General features: G+C 33.8%; 1 protein-coding gene and 1 long non-coding RNA gene across 4 annotated transcripts in view; one reads left to right on the forward strand and one right to left on the reverse strand.

Annotated features, from left to right (window-relative positions):
- The window catches only part of LOC123591202, a 73682-nt gene that overhangs the window by 36517 nt on the left and 18100 nt on the right, over positions 1 to 19065 (forward strand). For 2 of the 3 annotated variants that reach the window (XR_006709165.1, XR_006709166.1), the window contains one exon: positions 14842 to 14912. The exons of the other annotated variant lie outside the window; for it this stretch is intronic. This is a non-coding gene — a long non-coding RNA (uncharacterized LOC123591202). Of the gene's footprint in view, positions 1 to 14841; positions 14913 to 19065 lie in introns of those variants that run through there. 3 annotated transcript variants of the gene reach the window in all.
- The window catches only part of ABCD2 (ATP binding cassette subfamily D member 2), a 67302-nt gene that overhangs the window by 30968 nt on the left and 17269 nt on the right, over positions 1 to 19065 (reverse strand). The window contains exons 5-6 of the mRNA XM_045465119.1: positions 18401 to 18495; positions 14132 to 14277 (exon numbers count right to left, since the gene is read on the reverse strand). Of these exons, the coding sequence (XP_045321075.1) occupies positions 14132 to 14277; positions 18401 to 18495 (241 nt within the window). The remainder of the gene's footprint in view (positions 1 to 14131; positions 14278 to 18400; positions 18496 to 19065) is intronic.

Below are 19065 nucleotides of genomic sequence, written 5' to 3' on the forward strand. Positions count from 1 at the left end.
ATAGCTTAATATTAATACAGATTTAGCATACCAAACAAACAACCCTAGATGGTGATACTTGCAAGGTCAGGCAAGAGAGTAGGAATTTTTTAGAGAAACATGCCCTGCTGCTAGCAATACCCAAGTGAAAATGACTTTAGAGTCAGACACACGTAAGTTCAAATGTTAGCTGTAGTCAGCTGCTTGACTTCAACCTAAGTTTTCTCACCTGTAAAATAGGAATACTAATGCCAACTTTATGTGTTTTCATACAGAAAAATTAGAAACATATAATATGTGTAGAATAGTGACTAATGCATAATAATTAGTGTATTTTAAATTAACAAAAAGCAAAACAAAACAAAAAACAAAGTAGTAAGTCCAGAGATACTTAACCCTTGCTAAAGATGCCCCAGGATCCATCAATTATTTCAAGAGGTCATAAGATTCTCAACTAAAAGTCAATATTAATTCACTTTATGGCAAAAATAACATAGGCTAGTCAACTATGCTTCAGTAAAAAAAAAAAAAAAAAAAAAGTAAAAATGCATAGGCTAAATCATTAAAGGCATGAGTGGAAATGCCATCCCAGAAAGCATGGATTAAATGCTGGCACTGTTAAAAGAAGAGGTTTCATGTCATAAGCTCATCTAACTAAGAAAAACAATTGAAAAAGACAGAAATTTTTGAAAGTGAATGCAAACTATAAAAGAATCATAGTTCGTTATTCCCCATAAATCTGGGACAGCACTCAAGAAGATTTAATTACTATGATTGTCTGAGAAAACATTTAAGGTCAAACAGTGGTTTATTTTTTCTTTTCAATCACAGGTAGATGTTTTTAATGTGATTATTTTGTTAATCTGAAAATAAGAGGCAGTGAATGTAGAGGGATTTATATCCAGAGATTTGATGAACTCTAACTTCAGGCTCTGAAATGCTATGTAACTCAAAGTATTAAAGTCTCTAATCTCTTTGAACTCCAATTTAATTATTCAAAATATTCTATTTAGCATGACTTATGCAGAGCATAATCAGTAAGTGCTGTTTATACATTAAAAGATAGTCAGAGGTAACTATATTTAATTTTCTTTACAATCTTTTTAATCATGCTATCATTCTTACATACAATCAAATTTAGGATTTTTCTCTTTCATTTAACTTAAAAATGTGGTTCATAACTACTTTATTAAGCAGTATTTACATTTAGTCTAGAAGATGAAGCTACATGGTACTTGAATATACTCTCCTGGAATGAAGTAGTAAACAATTACTGAACTGATAAATAAAATGTTTTTTTTTTAATAATTTCAGAATATCTGCTGACAAAAGAGAATGAGAAGTAATGATTATAATAGAAGTTATGTCATCTTTTATATTCCTCAAGGAGCATTAACAGACTAAAATTTAACATATAAGGTTATATTACATATATAAGGAAAATGTACCATTTACTTATAAAGAGGAGACAAGTTCCTTAGGTGGAAATTAGACAAATGGCAGACAGACCCACAAAGTACCAAAAAATTTTAATTTTTTTTTTTCAACGTTTATTTATTTTTGGGACAGAGAGAGACAGAGCATGAATGGGGGAGGGGCAGAGAGAGAGGGAGACACAGAATCGGAAACAGGCTCCAGGCTCTGAGCCATCAGCCCAGAGCCCGACGCGGGGCTCGAACTCCCGGACCGTGAGATCGTGACCTGGCTGAAGTCGGACGCTTAACCGACTGCGCCACCCAGGCGCCCCCCAAAAAATTTTAAAAACTCAAAGAGGGGTGCCTGGGTGGCTCAGTCAGTGGAGCATCTGACTTCAGCTCAGGTCATGATCTCACAGTTTGTAAGTTCAAGCCCTGCATCAGGCTCACTGCTGTCAGCACAGAGCCCGCTTTGGATCCTTTGCCCCTCCTCTGCTTACTCTCTCTCTCAAAAATAAACAAACAAATGTTTAAACTTTTATTAAAAAAAAAAAAGTAATTCAAAGAACTTCAGCATGAAGAACACTTTAGCACTGCTTAAGGACCTAGGGGATGGGTACTGTTATTTCCGGGATATATCAATGACATAATATTAGTGGAGGTGAGTCTAATAAATGTTTGCTTTTCTCAGAGTGGTATATTAGAGGAAAGGTGGATAGGGCAAACTTGCTTAGAAGTGTCCAAAAAGAAAAACAATAATTGTATGTGTACTTGAATCTGAGGCATTTCTGATCTATTTAGTCATGGGAGAAACATCTAATTCATGACAACTGTTAAAATCCTAATTAACTTTCAAAACCTGGGTCAAATGACACACTGTTATATCATGGTTTTCCTCCTTTTGAACATCTACAGCATTTCTTGCTTTTCTTGAGGCACTTTTTCCTACTTTAATTGAAGTTGATTGCATGTTTTTGTTTATAACCAAATTTAACATAAGCTCTACATTGAGAGTGATTATGTCTTATTGTCTATCCTACATAGTATCTTATAGCAGGGCTTTAATAAACACTTAAAATTAAAAAAAAAAGAGTATTGACAAAAAATAATATACATTAATGTTCCCAAGATATGAAGTATAATATCCTGGCCATTCTATGCCTCTTTTTCCTCCTTTTGTTTTTTCTGTTGTCTGTTTCTTTTAAAAAATGTTTAGTCAAATTTAATTCAACCCTTATAATACAGTCCTCTCACTTTCCTAACCTTTTACTTCTCAACCCCCAAAGTCAAAGATAGACAAAAATTTGCACAAGTTTTCTTTTCATACACAATTATGGGAAGTCTGAATCTATTTCAGATCTGTTGAATGTTAAGTATTAAGGCATAAGGATTGAGTAGTAACAACATCATGGTTAAAATTTCTGTCCCAAGATATTTCTACCAAGGAAGGGTAGTGAGAGCAAGAGCTCTGGGAACAGAATTACATAGTGGGTTGGTGACCAACTGGAGACTGTTGCTGAGGAGAAATATGTGAAGAATATAAATGGTCCTCTGGATGATTAAAAAGAAGAAAAAGTAATATGAAAGACCCAAGATTTTGCTACCTTTTGTTAATAAACACCTGTTTCTTATGTCTTTCTTCCTTCCCTCCCTTCTCTCCATTCCTTCCCTCTTTGTTCCTTCCCCACTCTCTCCTTCCCTCTCTTCACTCTCTGTGCCCCCAAACCCCACCAAAATGTTTCAATTCCCCATTTAGGTGAATGTTAGCATATAATAATGTTTTGTTAGCAGGTGAACTAAACAAGTAAAAGATTGGGCTTTTGAGGTTTAATGACTGAAGAACTACAACATGACTAATGGGTCATAAATTAGTGGATTAGTGAATGCAAAAGCAGATCACAAATCTACGCTTGGGTAGTTGGGAAGACAGAGAAACTGCACCAAGAATTGACAAAAGAAATTCGGGATCTGTATTCAAGTGGAAAACTTTTCCTAAGGGTCAAGATGGCTAACAGTAGGGAACAATGAGTTTCAGTCATGAGTTTGAAGATTACAGTACAGTCACATTATTCAGGAATTTCAGTCTCCAATAGCCTAAAATTGCCAAAATATTTTTTAAAGTTACATCTGAGCAAAACAAAACATTTCACCATATATCATCCCATAGATTTAGAGTACTAAATCTACATTAGAGATAACATTTTTCTTTGCTAAAATGTATGAAATGTTCTAGTAGTTATTGTATCCAATCATTAATGAAATAGGATGAGAGGAAGCTGTTTTGAAACTAATTTATCTAGCACAATATTTATTTCTATTGAACTAAGGCCCAGATTTTCTTTTATCTGGTTCTCATTATTAACATTGTTTAAGTATTAGAAGACAGTATCTGGGCTGATATTGAGGAGATTTCACAATGTCTTAGGAATTCAGGTTTCCCAGCTTGCAAAGTGAGCCACAGTAACACTCTCTGAAGATGTGATTTAAAATGTAAGTGTCGGGGCTCCTGGGTGGCTCAGTCGGTTAAGTGTCCGACTTCGGCTCAGGTCATGATCTTGCGGTCCGTGAGTTCGAGCCCCGCGTCGGGCTCTGTGCTGACCGCTCAGAGACTGGAGCCTGTTTCAGATTCTGTGTCTCCCTCTCTCTCTCTGACCCTCCCCCGTTCATGCTCTGTCTCTCTCTGTCTCAAAAATAAATAAACGTTAAAAGTAATTAAAATAAAATAAAATGTAAGTGTCCCAATTTGCTTAATTAGAACATTTATTTTCCTCAGTTCACTTTTTTCTTTTGAATACAAATGATATTATTAGATATGCCCCTTAACAAAATCCACTCCTTTTCCCCCATGAAAATAACAATGAGATCCACCCTCTATCCAGAAGTCTTTCAGTCATAAAAAGTGAAAACAGGGAGATTTTAATAAAGTCTGTTAGTGACTCATGAAATTTATTCTGTAGGTACATAAAACTCGATCCTGTATTCACTTTACAGTTTTTTTTCTGCCAAAGTAGTACTTAATCAATATTCTGCTTCCCTAAATTAATGCAATAAACCATTAGAAAATAATTCTCATTAATATGAATATTTGAAGAAGAAATGTTTAACTATTGGCAAATATTTTGAAGTAGGTTGTCACAGCTTTCTTTGAAATCATAAACACTTATGAGATTATTTTCAAATGTTCTTGAAAAAAATCAGCAGTGTTTAGGATATAAGAAATAAATACTACATTTAATCTCTCTTGGTTTATATATACATTTATGTACATTTTATGCTTTTTTGCATATTATTTTGCATATGAGATATTTGTCTTATAAAATTTTAAATATAAATACAAATTTTCATATTTCTAGAAGCTATATAATCAAGATAAAATGACTTTTAACAGTAATTATTTTAAAACACCTTTAACCTTAAAAAACAGAGTTTCAGTCTCATGTCTTCTTAACTAAGTTGCAGTTGACCTTTTGCTTAGTCAACAGTAAATTTCATAACTAAGAACAAGTTTCTCAGTGATTTAGGTTCATTGCAAAATAACATAGGTCTCTCTGAGGGCAAACACTGGGATTTATGTACTTTCTTTATTTTCCCACTTTTTAAAGATTTGGTAAAATACACGTGGCATAAAATTTGCCATTTTAACCATTTTTATGTGTACAGTCCAGTGGCATTATTTTGGTTTTTTTTTTTTCAGTTTTACTGAGATAAAATTGACATACAACATTGTGTAAGTTTAAGATATAAAAATGTTGATTTGATGTACTTATATATAGCAAAATGATCACTGAAATGTTACCTGATGACTTTATCACTTCACATATTTATCATTACTTTATTATGGTGAGAACATTTTAGATTTACTCTCTCAACAACTTCCAAGTGTATGTTATTGTTAACGGTCATCATGACACTGTGTATTAGATTCCCTGAACTTAATGATCTTCTAACTAGAATTTTGTGCTCCTGACCAACATCTTCCCATTTCCTCTACTCTCTGGCTCCTGGTAACCACCATTCTATTCTCTGTTTCTATAAGTTTGGCTTTTTTAGATTCTACATGTAGGTGTTATCATATAGTATTCATCTTTCTTTGTCAGATATTTCATTTAGCATAATGCCCTCAAGATCCATTCATGTTGTCATAGATACCAGGATTTCCTTCTTTCTCTTGGCTGAAGAAGTTTCCTGTGTGTGTGTGTGTGTGTGTGTGTGTGTGTGTGTGTACTATATCTTCTCTTGCCATTCAACTGTTGATGGACACTGAGGTTGTTTTCATATTTTGGCTATTGCAAATAATGCTGCAATGAACATGGGAATACAGATATCTCTCTAAGATCCTGTTTTCATTTCCTTTAGTTATAAATACCCAGAAGTGGTATTGCTGGATCATATGATAGTTCTTTTCAATTTTTTGTGGAGCTTCCATACTGTTTTCCATAATGGCTAAACCAATTTACATTCCCACTAACAGTGCACAAGGATCCCCTTTTCTCTACATCCTTGCCAACACTTGTTATCTCTTGTCTTTTTGATACCAGTCATTCTCACAAGCGTTAGATGATATCTTATTGTTGATATGGTTTGCATTTAGTGATGTTACCATCTTTTCATGTACCCGTTGGCCATTTGTCTTTGAAAAAAGTGTCTATTCAATTCTCTGCCCATTTTTAAATCAGACTGTTTGAGTTTTTGCTAATGAGCTGTATGTGTTCTTTATATTTTTTGGATATTAAGCCCTTACTAGATATAAGATTTGCAAATATTTTCTCCCCTTCTATATGTTGATGTAGTCCCACTTATTGATTTTTGCTTTTGCTATTTGTGCTTTCGGTGTTATATCCAAAAAATCATTGCCAAGACCAATGCCAAGGAGCTTTTCCCCTATTTTCTTCTAGGACTTTTATGGTTTCAGGTCTCACATTCAAGTTTTCAATCCATCTCAAGTTCATTTTTTTTTTTTATTAAATTTTTTTTTCAACGTTTATTTATTTTTGGGACAGAGAGAGACAGAGCATGAACGGGGGAGGGGCAGAGAGAGAGGGAGACACAGAATCGGAAACAGGCTCCAGGCTCTGAGCCATCAGCCCAGAGCCTGACGCGGGGCTCGAACTCACGGACCTCGAGATCGTGACCTGGCTGAAGTCGGACGCTTAACCGACTGCGCCACCCAGGCGCCCCCATCTCAAGTTCATTTTTGTGAGTGGTGTAAATACAGTTCCAATTTCATTTTTCTACATGTGGTCATCTAGTTTTTTTTTTTAATCTTAATTAAAGAGACTATCCTTTCCTCATTATGTAGTCATGGCTCCCTTGTCAAATATGCAGGGGTTTATTTCTGGTCTTTTGATTCTATTCCACTGGTCTATGTCTATTTTTATGCTAGCATCATACTGTTTTGGTGACTATAGGTTTGCAGTACAGCTGAAATCAGAAGTGCAATGCTTCCAGCTTTGTTCTTCTTTCTCAGGATTGCTTTCTCTATTCAGGTCAGTTTGTGGCTCCACACAATTTTTAGGATTTTTTTTTTCTATTTCTATAAAAAATGCCATTGAGATTTTGACCAGAATTGCATTGAATCTATAGACAGCTTTGGGTAGTTTGGACATTTTAGTAATATTAATTCTTCCAATCCATGAACTTGGGATGTCTTTCCATTTGTGTCTTCTTTAGTTTCTTTCATCAAAGTCATATAGTTTCAATATACAGATCTCTCACCCCCTTGGTCAAATTTATATCTAAGTACTTTATTGTTTTCAATGGTATTGTAAATAAGATTATTTTACTTCTTTTTCAGATACTTTGTTGTTAGTGTATAGAAATGCAGTTAATTTCTGTATGTTGGTTTTGTATCCTACAACTTCATTTAATTCATTGATTTGTCCTGAATGTTTTGGTGGAGACTTCAGGCTTTTCTATATGTATGTAAGATCATACCATCTACTAACAAAGACAATTTACTTCTTCCCTTTTGATTTGGATGTCTTTTATTTCTTTATATTGCCTAATTGCTCTGACTAGAAATTCCAGTACTATGTTGAATAACAGTGGTCAGATTAGGCACTCTTGTCTTGTTCTTGAGATCTTAGATAAAAAGCTTTCACTTTCAACTTTTCACTGTTGAGTATTATGTTAGCTGTGCGTTTGTCATATATGACCTTTTATAATGTTGAGGTATGTTCCTTACATACCCACCTTATTGGGAGATTTTGTCATGAGAGCCTGTTGTATTTTTTCAAATGCTTTTTCTTCATCTATTGAGATAATCATACGATTTTTATTCTATTCATGTGGTACATCACATTTATTGATTTGCATATGTTGAACACATCCCAGGAATAAATCTTCCTTAATCATAGCATGATTCTTTTAATGAGCTGTTAAATTTGGTTCGTTAATTTTGTTGAGAATTTTTACATCTATATTTATCTCGGATATTGGTCTATAGTTTTCTTATTTTGTAGAGTCCTTATCTTGCTTTGTTATCAGGGTAGTGCTGGCCTCATAAAATAAGTTTGAGAGTGCTCTCTCCTCTTTGATTTTTTGGAGGAATTTAAGAAGACTGACATTAATTCTTCTTTAAATGTTTGTTAGAAATTAACCAGTGAAACCAACTGGTTTTGGCTTTTCTTTCCTGGAAGGTTTTTCATTACTAATTTAATCTCTTTTCTTGTTATTGGTCTTTTCGTATTTTCTTTCTTCATAATTCAGTCTTGGTAAATTGGTTATTTCTAGGCAGTCGTCCATTTCTTCTAGGTTATCCAATTTGTTAGTATAACATTGTTCACAATAGTTTTTTAAGAACGTATGTATTTTAGATGTATCAGTTGTAATATCTCCCCTTTCATTTCTAATTTTATTCATGAGTCTTCTTTCTTTTTCCCTTTGTCTAGCTGAAGGTTTATCAATATTGTTTATCTTTTCAAATTATTAGCTCTTAGGTTTGTTGATCTTTTTTATTGTTCTTTTGGTCTCTATTTCATTTATTTCTGCTCTGATATTAGTTATATCCTTCCTTCTGTTAACTGTGGGCTTTATTTTTTCTTCTTTTTCTAGTTCTTTGAGGCATGAAGTTAAGTTTATTAGAAACATCTTTTTTCATTTTTAATATAGGCATTTATTGATATAAATGATCGCCTTAGAACTGCTATTGTAGCATCCCATATGTTTAGTTTCCATTTTCATTTGTTTCAAGATTTTTTAATTTCTCTTTTGATTTCTTCTTTGACCCATATTGGTTGCTCAGGAGCGTGTTATTTAATTTTCACATATTTGTAAATTTTCCAGCTTTCCTCCTATTATTGATACTAGTTTCACACTATTATAATGAAAAAAAAATACTTGGTATGATTTCAATCTTCTTAAATTTGCTAAGACTAGTTCTGTGTTATATGTCAGACAATGTTCCATGCGTGCTTGAGAAGAATATGTAGTTTCCTGCTTTTGGATAGAATATCTGTGTATGTCTGTTAGGTCCATTTGGTGTAAAGTATGGTTTGAGTCCAATGTTTCTTGTTAATTTTCTGTCTGAATGATCTATCTGTTGTTGAAAGCAGGATACTGAAGTCCCCAACTATTCATGTATTGTGTAACTTCCTTCATATTTGTTAGTATTTGCTTATATATGCACCCATATTTAAAATTTGTTAGTATTTGCTTATATATGGACCCAACTCCACTGTTGGGTGCATATATATTACAATTATTGCACCTTCTTGACACATTGGACACATTATCATTATATAATGACCTTCTTTGTCTCTTGTTACCATTTTTCACCAGAAGTGTGTTTTGTCTGATATAAGCATGGCTACTCCTGGTGTCTTTTGGTTTCCATTTACATGGAATATCTTTTTTCATCCCTTCACTTGCAATCTATGTGTGTCCTTAAAGCTGAAGTTGAGTCTCTTGTAGGCAGCATATAGTTGGGTCTTGTTTTTTTTTTTGTTTGTTTTGTTTTTTGGTTTTGGTTTTTTGTTTTTATCCATCCATCCTGTCTATGCCTTTTGATTGGAGAATTCAATCCATTTACATTTAGAGTAAGTGTTAATAGGCAAGGACTTACTAATACTGGCTTATTGTTTTCTGGCTTTTTTTGTAGTTCTCTGACTCCTTTCTTCCTCTTCACAGCCCTCCTTTGTGAATTGCTGATTTTCTTTTTTCTTTTTTCTTTTCTTTTCTTTTTTCTTTTTTATTTTTTTAATTTTATTTTTTAAATTTACATCCAAATTAGTTAGCATATAGTGCAACAATGATTTCCGGAGTAGATTCCTTAGTGCCCCTTACCCATTTAGCCCATCTCCCGTCCCAAAACCCCTTCCAGTAACCCTCTGTTTGTTCTCCATATTTATGAGTCTCTTATGTTTTGTCCCCCTCCCTGTTTTTATATTAGTTTTGTTTCCCTTCCCTTATGTTCATCTGTTTTGTCTCTTAAAGTCCGCATTAGAGTGAAGTCATATGATATTTGTCTTTCTCTGACTGACTGATTTCACTTAGCATAATACCCTCCAGTTCCATTCACATAGTTGCAAATGGCAAGATTTCATTCTTTTTGATTGCCAAGTAATACTCCGTATATACCACATCTTCTTTATCCATTAATCCATCAATGGACATTTGGGCTCTTTCCATACTTTGGCTATTGTTGATAGTGCTGCTAAAAACACTGGGGTGCATGTATCCCTTCGAAACACACCTGTATCCCTTGGATAAATGCCTAGTAGTGCATTTTCTGGGTTGTAGGGTAGTTCTATTTTTAGTTTTTTGAGGAACCTCCATACTGTTTTCCAGAGTGACTGTACCAGCTTGCATTCCTACCAACAATACAAAAGAGATCATCTTTCTCCACATCCTCGCCAACTTCTGTTGTTGCCTGAGTTGTTAATGTTAGCCATTCTGACAGGTTTAAGGTGGTATCTCATTGTGGTTTTGATTTGTATTTCCCTGATGATGAGTGATATTGAGCATTTTTTTCATGTGTCAGTTGGCCATCTGGATGTCTTCTTTGGAGAAGTGTCTATTCATGTCTTTGCCCCTTTCTTCACTGGATTATATATTTTTTGGGGTGTTGAGTTGGATAAGTTCTTTATAGATTTTGGATACTAACCCTGTATCTGATATGTCATTTGCAAATATCTTCTCCCATTCCGTCGGTTGCCTTTTAATTTTGCTGATTGTTTCCTTCGCTGTGCAGAAGTTTTTTATTTTGATGAGATCCCAGTAGTTCATTTTTGCTTTTGTTTCTCTTGTCTCCAGAGACGCATTGAGTAAGAAGTTGCTGTGGCCAAGATCAAAGAGGTCTTTGCCTGTTTTCTCCTCAAGGATTTTGATGGCTTCCTGTCTTACATTGAGGTCTTTCATCCATTTTGAGTTTATTTTTGTGTGTGGTGTAAGAAAGTGGTCCAGGTTCATTCTTCTGCCTGTCGCTGTCCAGTTTTCTCAGCACCACTTGCTGAAGAGACTGTCTTTATTCCATTGGGTAATCTTTCCTGCTTTGTCAAAGATTAGTTGGCCATATGTTTGTAGGTCCATTTATGGGTTCTCTATTCTGTTCCATTGATCTGAGTGTCTGTTTTTGTGCCAGTACCATACTGTCTTGATGATTACAGCCTTGTGGTATAGCTTGAAGTCCAGGATTGTGATGCCTCCTGCTTTGGTTTTCCTTTTCAAGATTGCTTTGGCTCTTCAGGGTCTTTTCTGGTTCCATACAAATTTTAGGATTATTTGTTCTAGCTCTGTGAAGAATGCTGGTGTTATTTTGATAGGGATTGCGTTGAATATGTAGATTGCTTTGGGTAGTATCGACATTTTAACAATATTTGTTCCTCCTATCCAGGAGCATGGAATCTTTTTCCATTTTTTTGTGTCTTCTTCAATTTCTTTCATAGGCTGTCTATAGTTTTCAGTGTATAGATTTTTCACCTCTTTGGTTAGATTTATTCCTAGGTATTTTATGGTTTTCGGTGCAATTGTAAATGGGATAGATTCCTTATTTCTCTTTCTGTTGTTTCATTGTTGGTGTATAGGAATGCGACCGATTTCTGTGTGTTGGTTTTATATCCTGCAACTTTGCTGAATTCATGAATCAGTTCTAGCAGATTTTTTTGGTGGAATCTTTAGGGTTTTCCAAATAGTATCATGTCATCTACAAAGAGTGAAAGTTTGACCTCCTCCTGGCCAATTTGGATGCCTTTTATTTCTTTGTGTGAATTGGTGATTTTATGTAGTAGTATGCTGATTCCCTTGTTTTTATCTATGAATCTACTATAGGTTTTCACTTTGTGATAACAACCTAACTTCAATTGCATATAAAAGCTCTACTCTGGGATGCCTAAGTGACTCAATCAGTTGAGGATCCAACTTAGGCTCAGGTCATGATCTCACAGTTCATGGGTTCAAGCCCTGTGTCAGGCTCTGTGCTGACAGCTCAGAGCCTGGAAACTGCTTCGGATTCTGTGCCACCCTTTCTCTCTGCCCCCTCCCCTCCTCATGCTCTGTCTCTCTCTGTCTCTCAAAAATGAATGATCATTATAATTTTTTTTTAAAAACTCGACCCTTTCTTTTATGTTCTTAATATCACAATTTATCTCTTTTTATATTGTGTATCACTTAAAAGTTACACGAGTTGTAGTGATTTTTAGTACTCTGTCCTCTAACTTTCATACTAATATTTAAGTGGTTAACATACCATCTTATTACAGTATTAGAATATTCTGAATTTGACTATATATTTACCTTTACTAGTGTTGTATATGTTCATGTTTTCATGTTACTAGCTAGCTTCATTTCAGTTTCAAGAACTCTTTTCAGCATTTCAGGCAGGTCTAGTAGTGATGGATTCCTTCAGCTTTTGTTTGTCTGGGAAAGTCTTTATTTTTCCTTAATTTCTGAAGGATGATTTTGCTTGATTATGCACTTTTGTATGCCTTGGAAATGTCTTGTGTTGTTCAGGTTACAGCTATATTCAAGATCTGTACCTTTCTGGGGTGCCTGGGTGGCTCAGTCGGTTTAGCCTCCAACTTTGGCTCAGGTCATGATCTCACGGCACATGAGTTCGGGCCCCACGTAGGGCTCTGTGCTGACAGTTCACAGCCTGGAGCCTGCTTTGGATTCTGTGTCTCCCTCTCTCTCTGCCCCTAACCCACTCGCATTCTGTCTCTGTCTCTCTCAAAAATAAAAAAAAAAAAATTTAAAAAAAACCGAACTGTACCTTTTATATTATTTAGGAAATCTAAAATAGCTTAAAATATAAAATTTATATATACATGATTTTATTTGAATTGAGAGTAGAATTCTATGATAGAATGTTTTCCTCATGATTCTATGCCTTATAACCTAAATTAAAAATTAAAAATCCATTTACTTAACACATTAGTGTCTGAAACTTAAGCTTTGGCAGGATAATTTAGTTGTCAGATTCAGAAGATCTCCCAAGAAACTTTAAAGCATATAGAGAAAGAGAAGGATTCTGGTGTCACAAGATGTTATCTATTTTGTGGTAAACATAAGAATTCATGATACTGCTCACATCCAATATTTTCTTATTGCTAACGCATCTCTTAATTCTCTTATACTTCAAGTAGCTTTCCACTGCTAACATGTCTTACTTTAAAAAAAATTTTTTTTTAATGTTTATTTATTTTTGAGAAAGAGACAGAGCATGAACGGGGGAGGGTCAGAGAGAGAGGGAGACACAGAATCGGAAGCAGGCTCCAGGCTCTGAGCCATCAGCCCAGAGCCCGAGGCGGGGCTGGAACTCACGGACCGCGAGATTGTGACCTGAGCTGAAGTCGGATGCTTAACCGACTGAGCCACCCAGGCGCCGCATAAGTCTTACTTTAAAGCAAAGAACCCCACATAATTTCATCTGCCTAACTACAACATGCGGTCTAAAAATTAGACCAGAGGGCAGGAAGGTGCAAGCACTTTATAACAAAAGAAAAGGAGCAAGACAGACATGTGATAGCACCATACTTGATATAAATTTCACATTTGCTCTGGTTCTATACCTCCAGCCTAAGTGCTCTTTTAGGTTCCACAGAAGAATGTTCTAACACAATAGGAGTAAGTACTCTGTGATGTCTACCTAACCCAGGGTGATGACAGATGGAAAAGATGAGCAGGAATAAACATTCCAAATTCTCACGTATGACTTTGTATTCAGATATTTCTAAATGCTTATGAGGAAAGATGGCTAAAGACTTCAAAAGAAACAATGTTCCTTTTAAATATTTCTATGCTTACTTTACACTCATTCTTAGAGTAAAAATTTTAATTAAGGTAGTTTCAAATCATTAATAATATAGCATAACAGTAATAGAGACTATTTTATAAAGGCTCTTAAAATATAAGTGAACAATTTTAGAACATATGAATGTATACAGCTTGATGAAGAGATTAGTATACTATCCAGGTAATATTTTTTCTGTGAGAAGAGATAAGTTGACATCTAAAGCAATCAAACTATTCTTTCAACTAGCTTGCTATTCCTTGAGATTAACATCTGTAGTCTTTGAGTGCTCATTATATCTAGATAGATGGGAAAATAAAAAGAAGTGGTATTGTCCTGGAAACTTCTAATCAAAGCAATAATAAAACTTTTTGGATAACTAAACTTTTATTTCCTTAATAGCTGCTCTGAGTGAAAACTTGTTTAAAGATGATAAACTGAGGAGCCTAAGGAAATCAATATAATTCAAAAGAAAAATGAAATGTTATTGTGATATAAAATATGTACCTACCTTTGTGGAATGTAGAACATATGTTGGGGAGGTGGTTTATAGAGGACTCCTTCATACACAGGCCAGAGCCCACTTAAAATTCTGAAGAGAGAACTTTTTCCACAACCATTGGGCCCAGTTATCAAAAGGTGCATTCCTTCTTGTACCTAGAGTAAGAAATAGAATTATAAACTGCAATATTTAAAAGTGATTTCATTTGGCAGCATTTAAAAGCAATTCTTTACAAATTTTGAAACACATGATAACCTAGGATTAGCAAGGATTCAAAAAATATATATATCGGGACTGAGAACATCAAATTTGGCTTTGACTTTTCTCTGAGGCTAATAGCATGATAAGATAATCCAACTCCAAAGGAAATAGACCTTCTTGGAATGAGCACTGGATTTCTAAAATTTTAATTGAGGTCCTGTCATCAGATGTTATACACATATGTAGAAACAAAACCACATGGGAAATAAGAACGTATAAAATTTTAAATTAACATATATTAAATTTGACTTTATTTATATTAATATTTGACTAAATTTATACTGAATTCAAATACAACTTTGTTGTATTTGTCAGTTGGAGTTATTAGCTATAAAGCAAAGTTTATTCTAAGATCCAGATGGTTGGTTTAATTTTTCTATTTCAGCAGTCTGAAATGTTACACAATCACAAAAGCTCATCATAGAGATGAAATGATTCTAATTCTGTTTTGTTCACAGATGGGGAAAATACATTTACCAAGCCAAGAGAGAGGAAAGCAAGAAGACTATAATTTAGTCTTATGTCTAGAAATGGATTAAAACATATATATATATATGTATATATATATATGTCATATATGTTATATATATGTTATATGTGTTATATATATGTTACATATGTTGTATATGTATAATATACAATTCTAGGAATGAATTAAAACATATATATATATATATATATATATATATATATATATATATATAAAATAAGTTGTTTATCCATTATCAGTTGGATGCTTCTCTTTAGAATTCTCCATCTTATTTATCATTTAAATTTAAACAGTTAAGTTTCATGAATTCCCATTCCACCCAATAGAATCAGGAAGCTGTCTTAGTGTGGTATTTAAAAGGCATTGTAAAAAACAAGGAAAAAGAACAGCATTTAAAAATTTGCCTTAAGAACACTGATAAGAACATTTCTAAGAACAAATGATATTTTGTAATCAGTACTAAAAAGTGAATATAGCATCAACGTATGAAAGGCAGAAATCTGTATGCTTGTAGATACAGTTTTGTGTAATAAGGACACAAATATCTAAGTATCAGTGATATAGAATATGTCATATTTAAAACTCAATGATGAAGGAGTGCCTGGGTGGCTCAGTCTGTTAAGGGCTTGACTCTTGATTTTGGCTCAGGTCATGATCTCACAGTTTTTGAGATTGAGCACCGAGGTTCTGTGCTGTTAGCCTGCACAGAGCTTGCTTGGGATTCGCTCTCTCTTCCATTCTCTCTACCCCCTCACCCAAAAAATAAAAAAATTAAAAAAAAAATAAATAAATAAATAAACTTAAAAAAAAAAAGAAAACTCAAAGGTGAAAAAACACTATATTACTTGCATTATGTCAGTATAAGGGATCACTTCCATGTCTGCATATTGTGTATAACATAAGCTGGAATCTTCTTGTTGGAAGAAGGTGGTGGGAAGAGGAAGGGAGGGAAGGAAAAAAGGGAAGGATTGGGAAGGAGGTTAAGATAAAGGAGCTAGGGATGTATACAATAAGTATATGTAAAGCCAAAATGGTTCAGATTTATGTTCTGTCTAAATAATTAGATTTCCTTAGTAAACACTGATTGGATATCTACCATGTGCCAGACATTCCTCTAGGCACAAGGGCTACAGTGCTACCCAAGACACATTTCTGTTCTCATAGAGCTTATATTCCAATGGGAAAGACGGCAAAAAACATGTGAACAAAAATTAAGCAGTGATAAATACTTCTTTAATGGCAAAACAAGAAAGATTCATTTGGGAAAGATGGTGGCATTGTGGGGTTGGAGGTGGTAGGGGGGATGCTTCTTTTGAATGGGTGGACAGGAAAATCCTCTTTGAGGACATAACGTTTAGGCTGAGCCAGCGTGACAAGAAGCAGCCAGTCAGAGCAGGTGAAAGAACATTTCAAGCACTGAAGGCAGCTACCACAAGGACATAAGACAGGAGTGAGCTTGAGTCTAAACATTTTACTATAGATATTTTTTCTCCCTAATTGTAGCCAACTGAAAAGTTATTTTGATAGAATAAAGTTTGAAGAAAATCCCGGGAAGAACCCAGAAAGAATTAATTTTGTGATTTGCTGCACTCTGTCACTAGAGAGAGGGTTAAGGAAGTTTAATTTTGTAGAAGCATAAATACCTCCCAAATGATTTTTTTAAAGGTATGTGGCATGGCAAAAGGCATATTCACAAAATATTTTAATAGCATCATTCTCTATTAGGAATTCTCAGAAATTTAACACATTTGAGTCATAATAGAAGCCTTTTCTACATTCGTATTATTTTATTAGCATAAGTTTTCTTATGTTTAACAGTGAGTGTGAAGCAAAAATAATTCCCACATCATTGAATTTTCTTTATCAAATAGTTTTTTAATCCCATAATGGATAAGAACCTTTTCCTCTAGAAACCTGTTTGTCAATGTATATATAGGAAACAGAATTTTCATTATATTTTAGGGAACTGACACTTTTTAAATAAAACTCCCCGAGTCAGAAACAAAGCCAACTATCATAAAGTATACTATATTAACATATATCTTTGTAGAACTTCAAAATTGATGACATTTCATTAGATTAAGTATTTTTAAATTCATTTTGTATAAAAAACAAACTGAGCCCTGAATTTTTTCACAGAAAGAGTGTGATGTGTCCACAATAATGTAGTTAGTAGGTGGTATAATTCAAGACTCTTAATACTATTTAATAAATGGAACAAGAATTGATACTACAAAACCTAACCTGACAAATTCTGTATAACAAGTCATAAATTAAAAATTGCTAAACTATTAATAAATAATTAAACATTCCATATATGCCCCTTCAAATGTTTTATTTCAAATCTACTTAAGATTATGGTGCATCATTAGCACTTAATTGGTACTCATGATCATATCCAACTAATGAAATCATTCTGTAAGTCTATAAATGGAAAAATAAAGCCTAACCAAATTGTAATTTAAATACAATTTCTCAGGCATCTGGGTGGCTTAGTCGATTAAGCGTCCGACTCTTGATTTCAGCTCAGGTCATGATCCCAGGGTCATGGGATTAATCCCTAAATCAGCCTCTACGCTGAGGAGCCTGCTTAAGAGTCTCTCTCTCTGCCCCTCCCCCACTCATTCTCTCTCTCAAAACAAACAAACACAATTTCTCCTATATTTATTAACACAGAATTTTCCCATGTTCAGTACTTATCATCTTCCAGAACCCTTATTCATTTGCAAGCACATCTGTAATAATTAAACTTAGACTGAGGTCCATGCTGAAATCATTAGTATGTGTATTGTCATGTTTGTAATTCTGTTACCGAGTCCAATCATGTCTTCGTAAATTTAGATGCCTTCATTGTAGTCATTAATGCTTATCAGCGAATTATTGTGTGCTTGAATTCCAAAAATGTTTGTTTAAATTTTACAATGCTTTAAATTAGGGCCTCTGGTTTACTAAGAAATTTTCATTTCTTGGTTTTTGTTATCAAGACATAGAATAATAAATAACAACTCTTAATCTCAACAAAATTAAACACTAAATTCCAATCCATGAATCTTCTGATTATTTCTTCCTATGGAAGAGGTGATTATTGGAAATATAAATTATATTTAGAGAATATATAATAGCAGAAGTAAACTTGCTAATGACCTCTTCCTTATATTTTAGTAAATACATTACAACATAGGCTTGTATATTTTGAGTAATCCCTATAAGGAAAAAATTACAATCTTTTTCCAGATATTAATTTCTGAGGAATTTCTCTATTGTTCCCAAAAGTTACCTTGTATGGGCCCTCAGTGCACTGAGAAATTTTGATTTTCACCCCGGCAAAAAAGCAGTAGAAATCAAATTTCTCTTTCTCTTTGCTTTCTGAGGAACTGCTTCTGTAATTGAGCCACTATGCATACCTTTCTTGATTTCCCCTCCTTTCCATATGCTCCTCCAAGTACTTAACATAAGGTACATGAATTCTGAGTTGTTTTGTATTAGTGTGATGGCAACAATCAGAAGATTCTTGAATATCATCTTACTTTGAAGTTTAGCCTGGAAGCCACCACTTCTCCCGTTGGTGTAATTATGGGAACATTTTCACAAATAATTCCATGATCCACATCAATAACTCTTCCTAAAAGTTAAGGAATAGTTTAAGTTATAAAAGCTAGTATATGTTGTATCTACATCTCAAAAGAGGTTTAATGTAAATTTGGACATTCTGACACATATATTTGGAAAATATTTCTCAGAAACATTGTACAATAATCTAATGTCAACATCATAATGAGAGCATAATGAGATAAACTCTATCTGATATAACCTAGCTATATTCTTTATAATTGTTTATTTCACTAAATTAACCTTCCCTACAGAAAAAATACAATGCTGCAATAAGAGAATTAAGGTGTGGAATAACACAATTTTTTAAAATGTGATAATTAAAGTTAAGTTAAAAAATATAGAATAATGAAGAACAATAAAATATTAGCTCTAATTCTGTATTTGAATTTTAAAAGCAAACAATTCATCCTGCCATATGTTCAGTTTCTAAAAATAATTCTAGAAATTTGTTCTAAATAAAATAGCATAATTTTTTCTTGGTAATGTTAGTCACCACTCCCCAAATTGTGACACTAACTTTAGGAATAGTTGTTTAAATAAGTAAATATTAGCTCTTGGTAACTAATAACAGTGATCTTCT

This window comes from Leopardus geoffroyi, chromosome B4 (assembly GCF_018350155.1).
Source record: "Leopardus geoffroyi isolate Oge1 chromosome B4, O.geoffroyi_Oge1_pat1.0, whole genome shotgun sequence".
NCBI lineage: Eukaryota > Metazoa > Chordata > Mammalia > Carnivora > Felidae > Leopardus > Leopardus geoffroyi.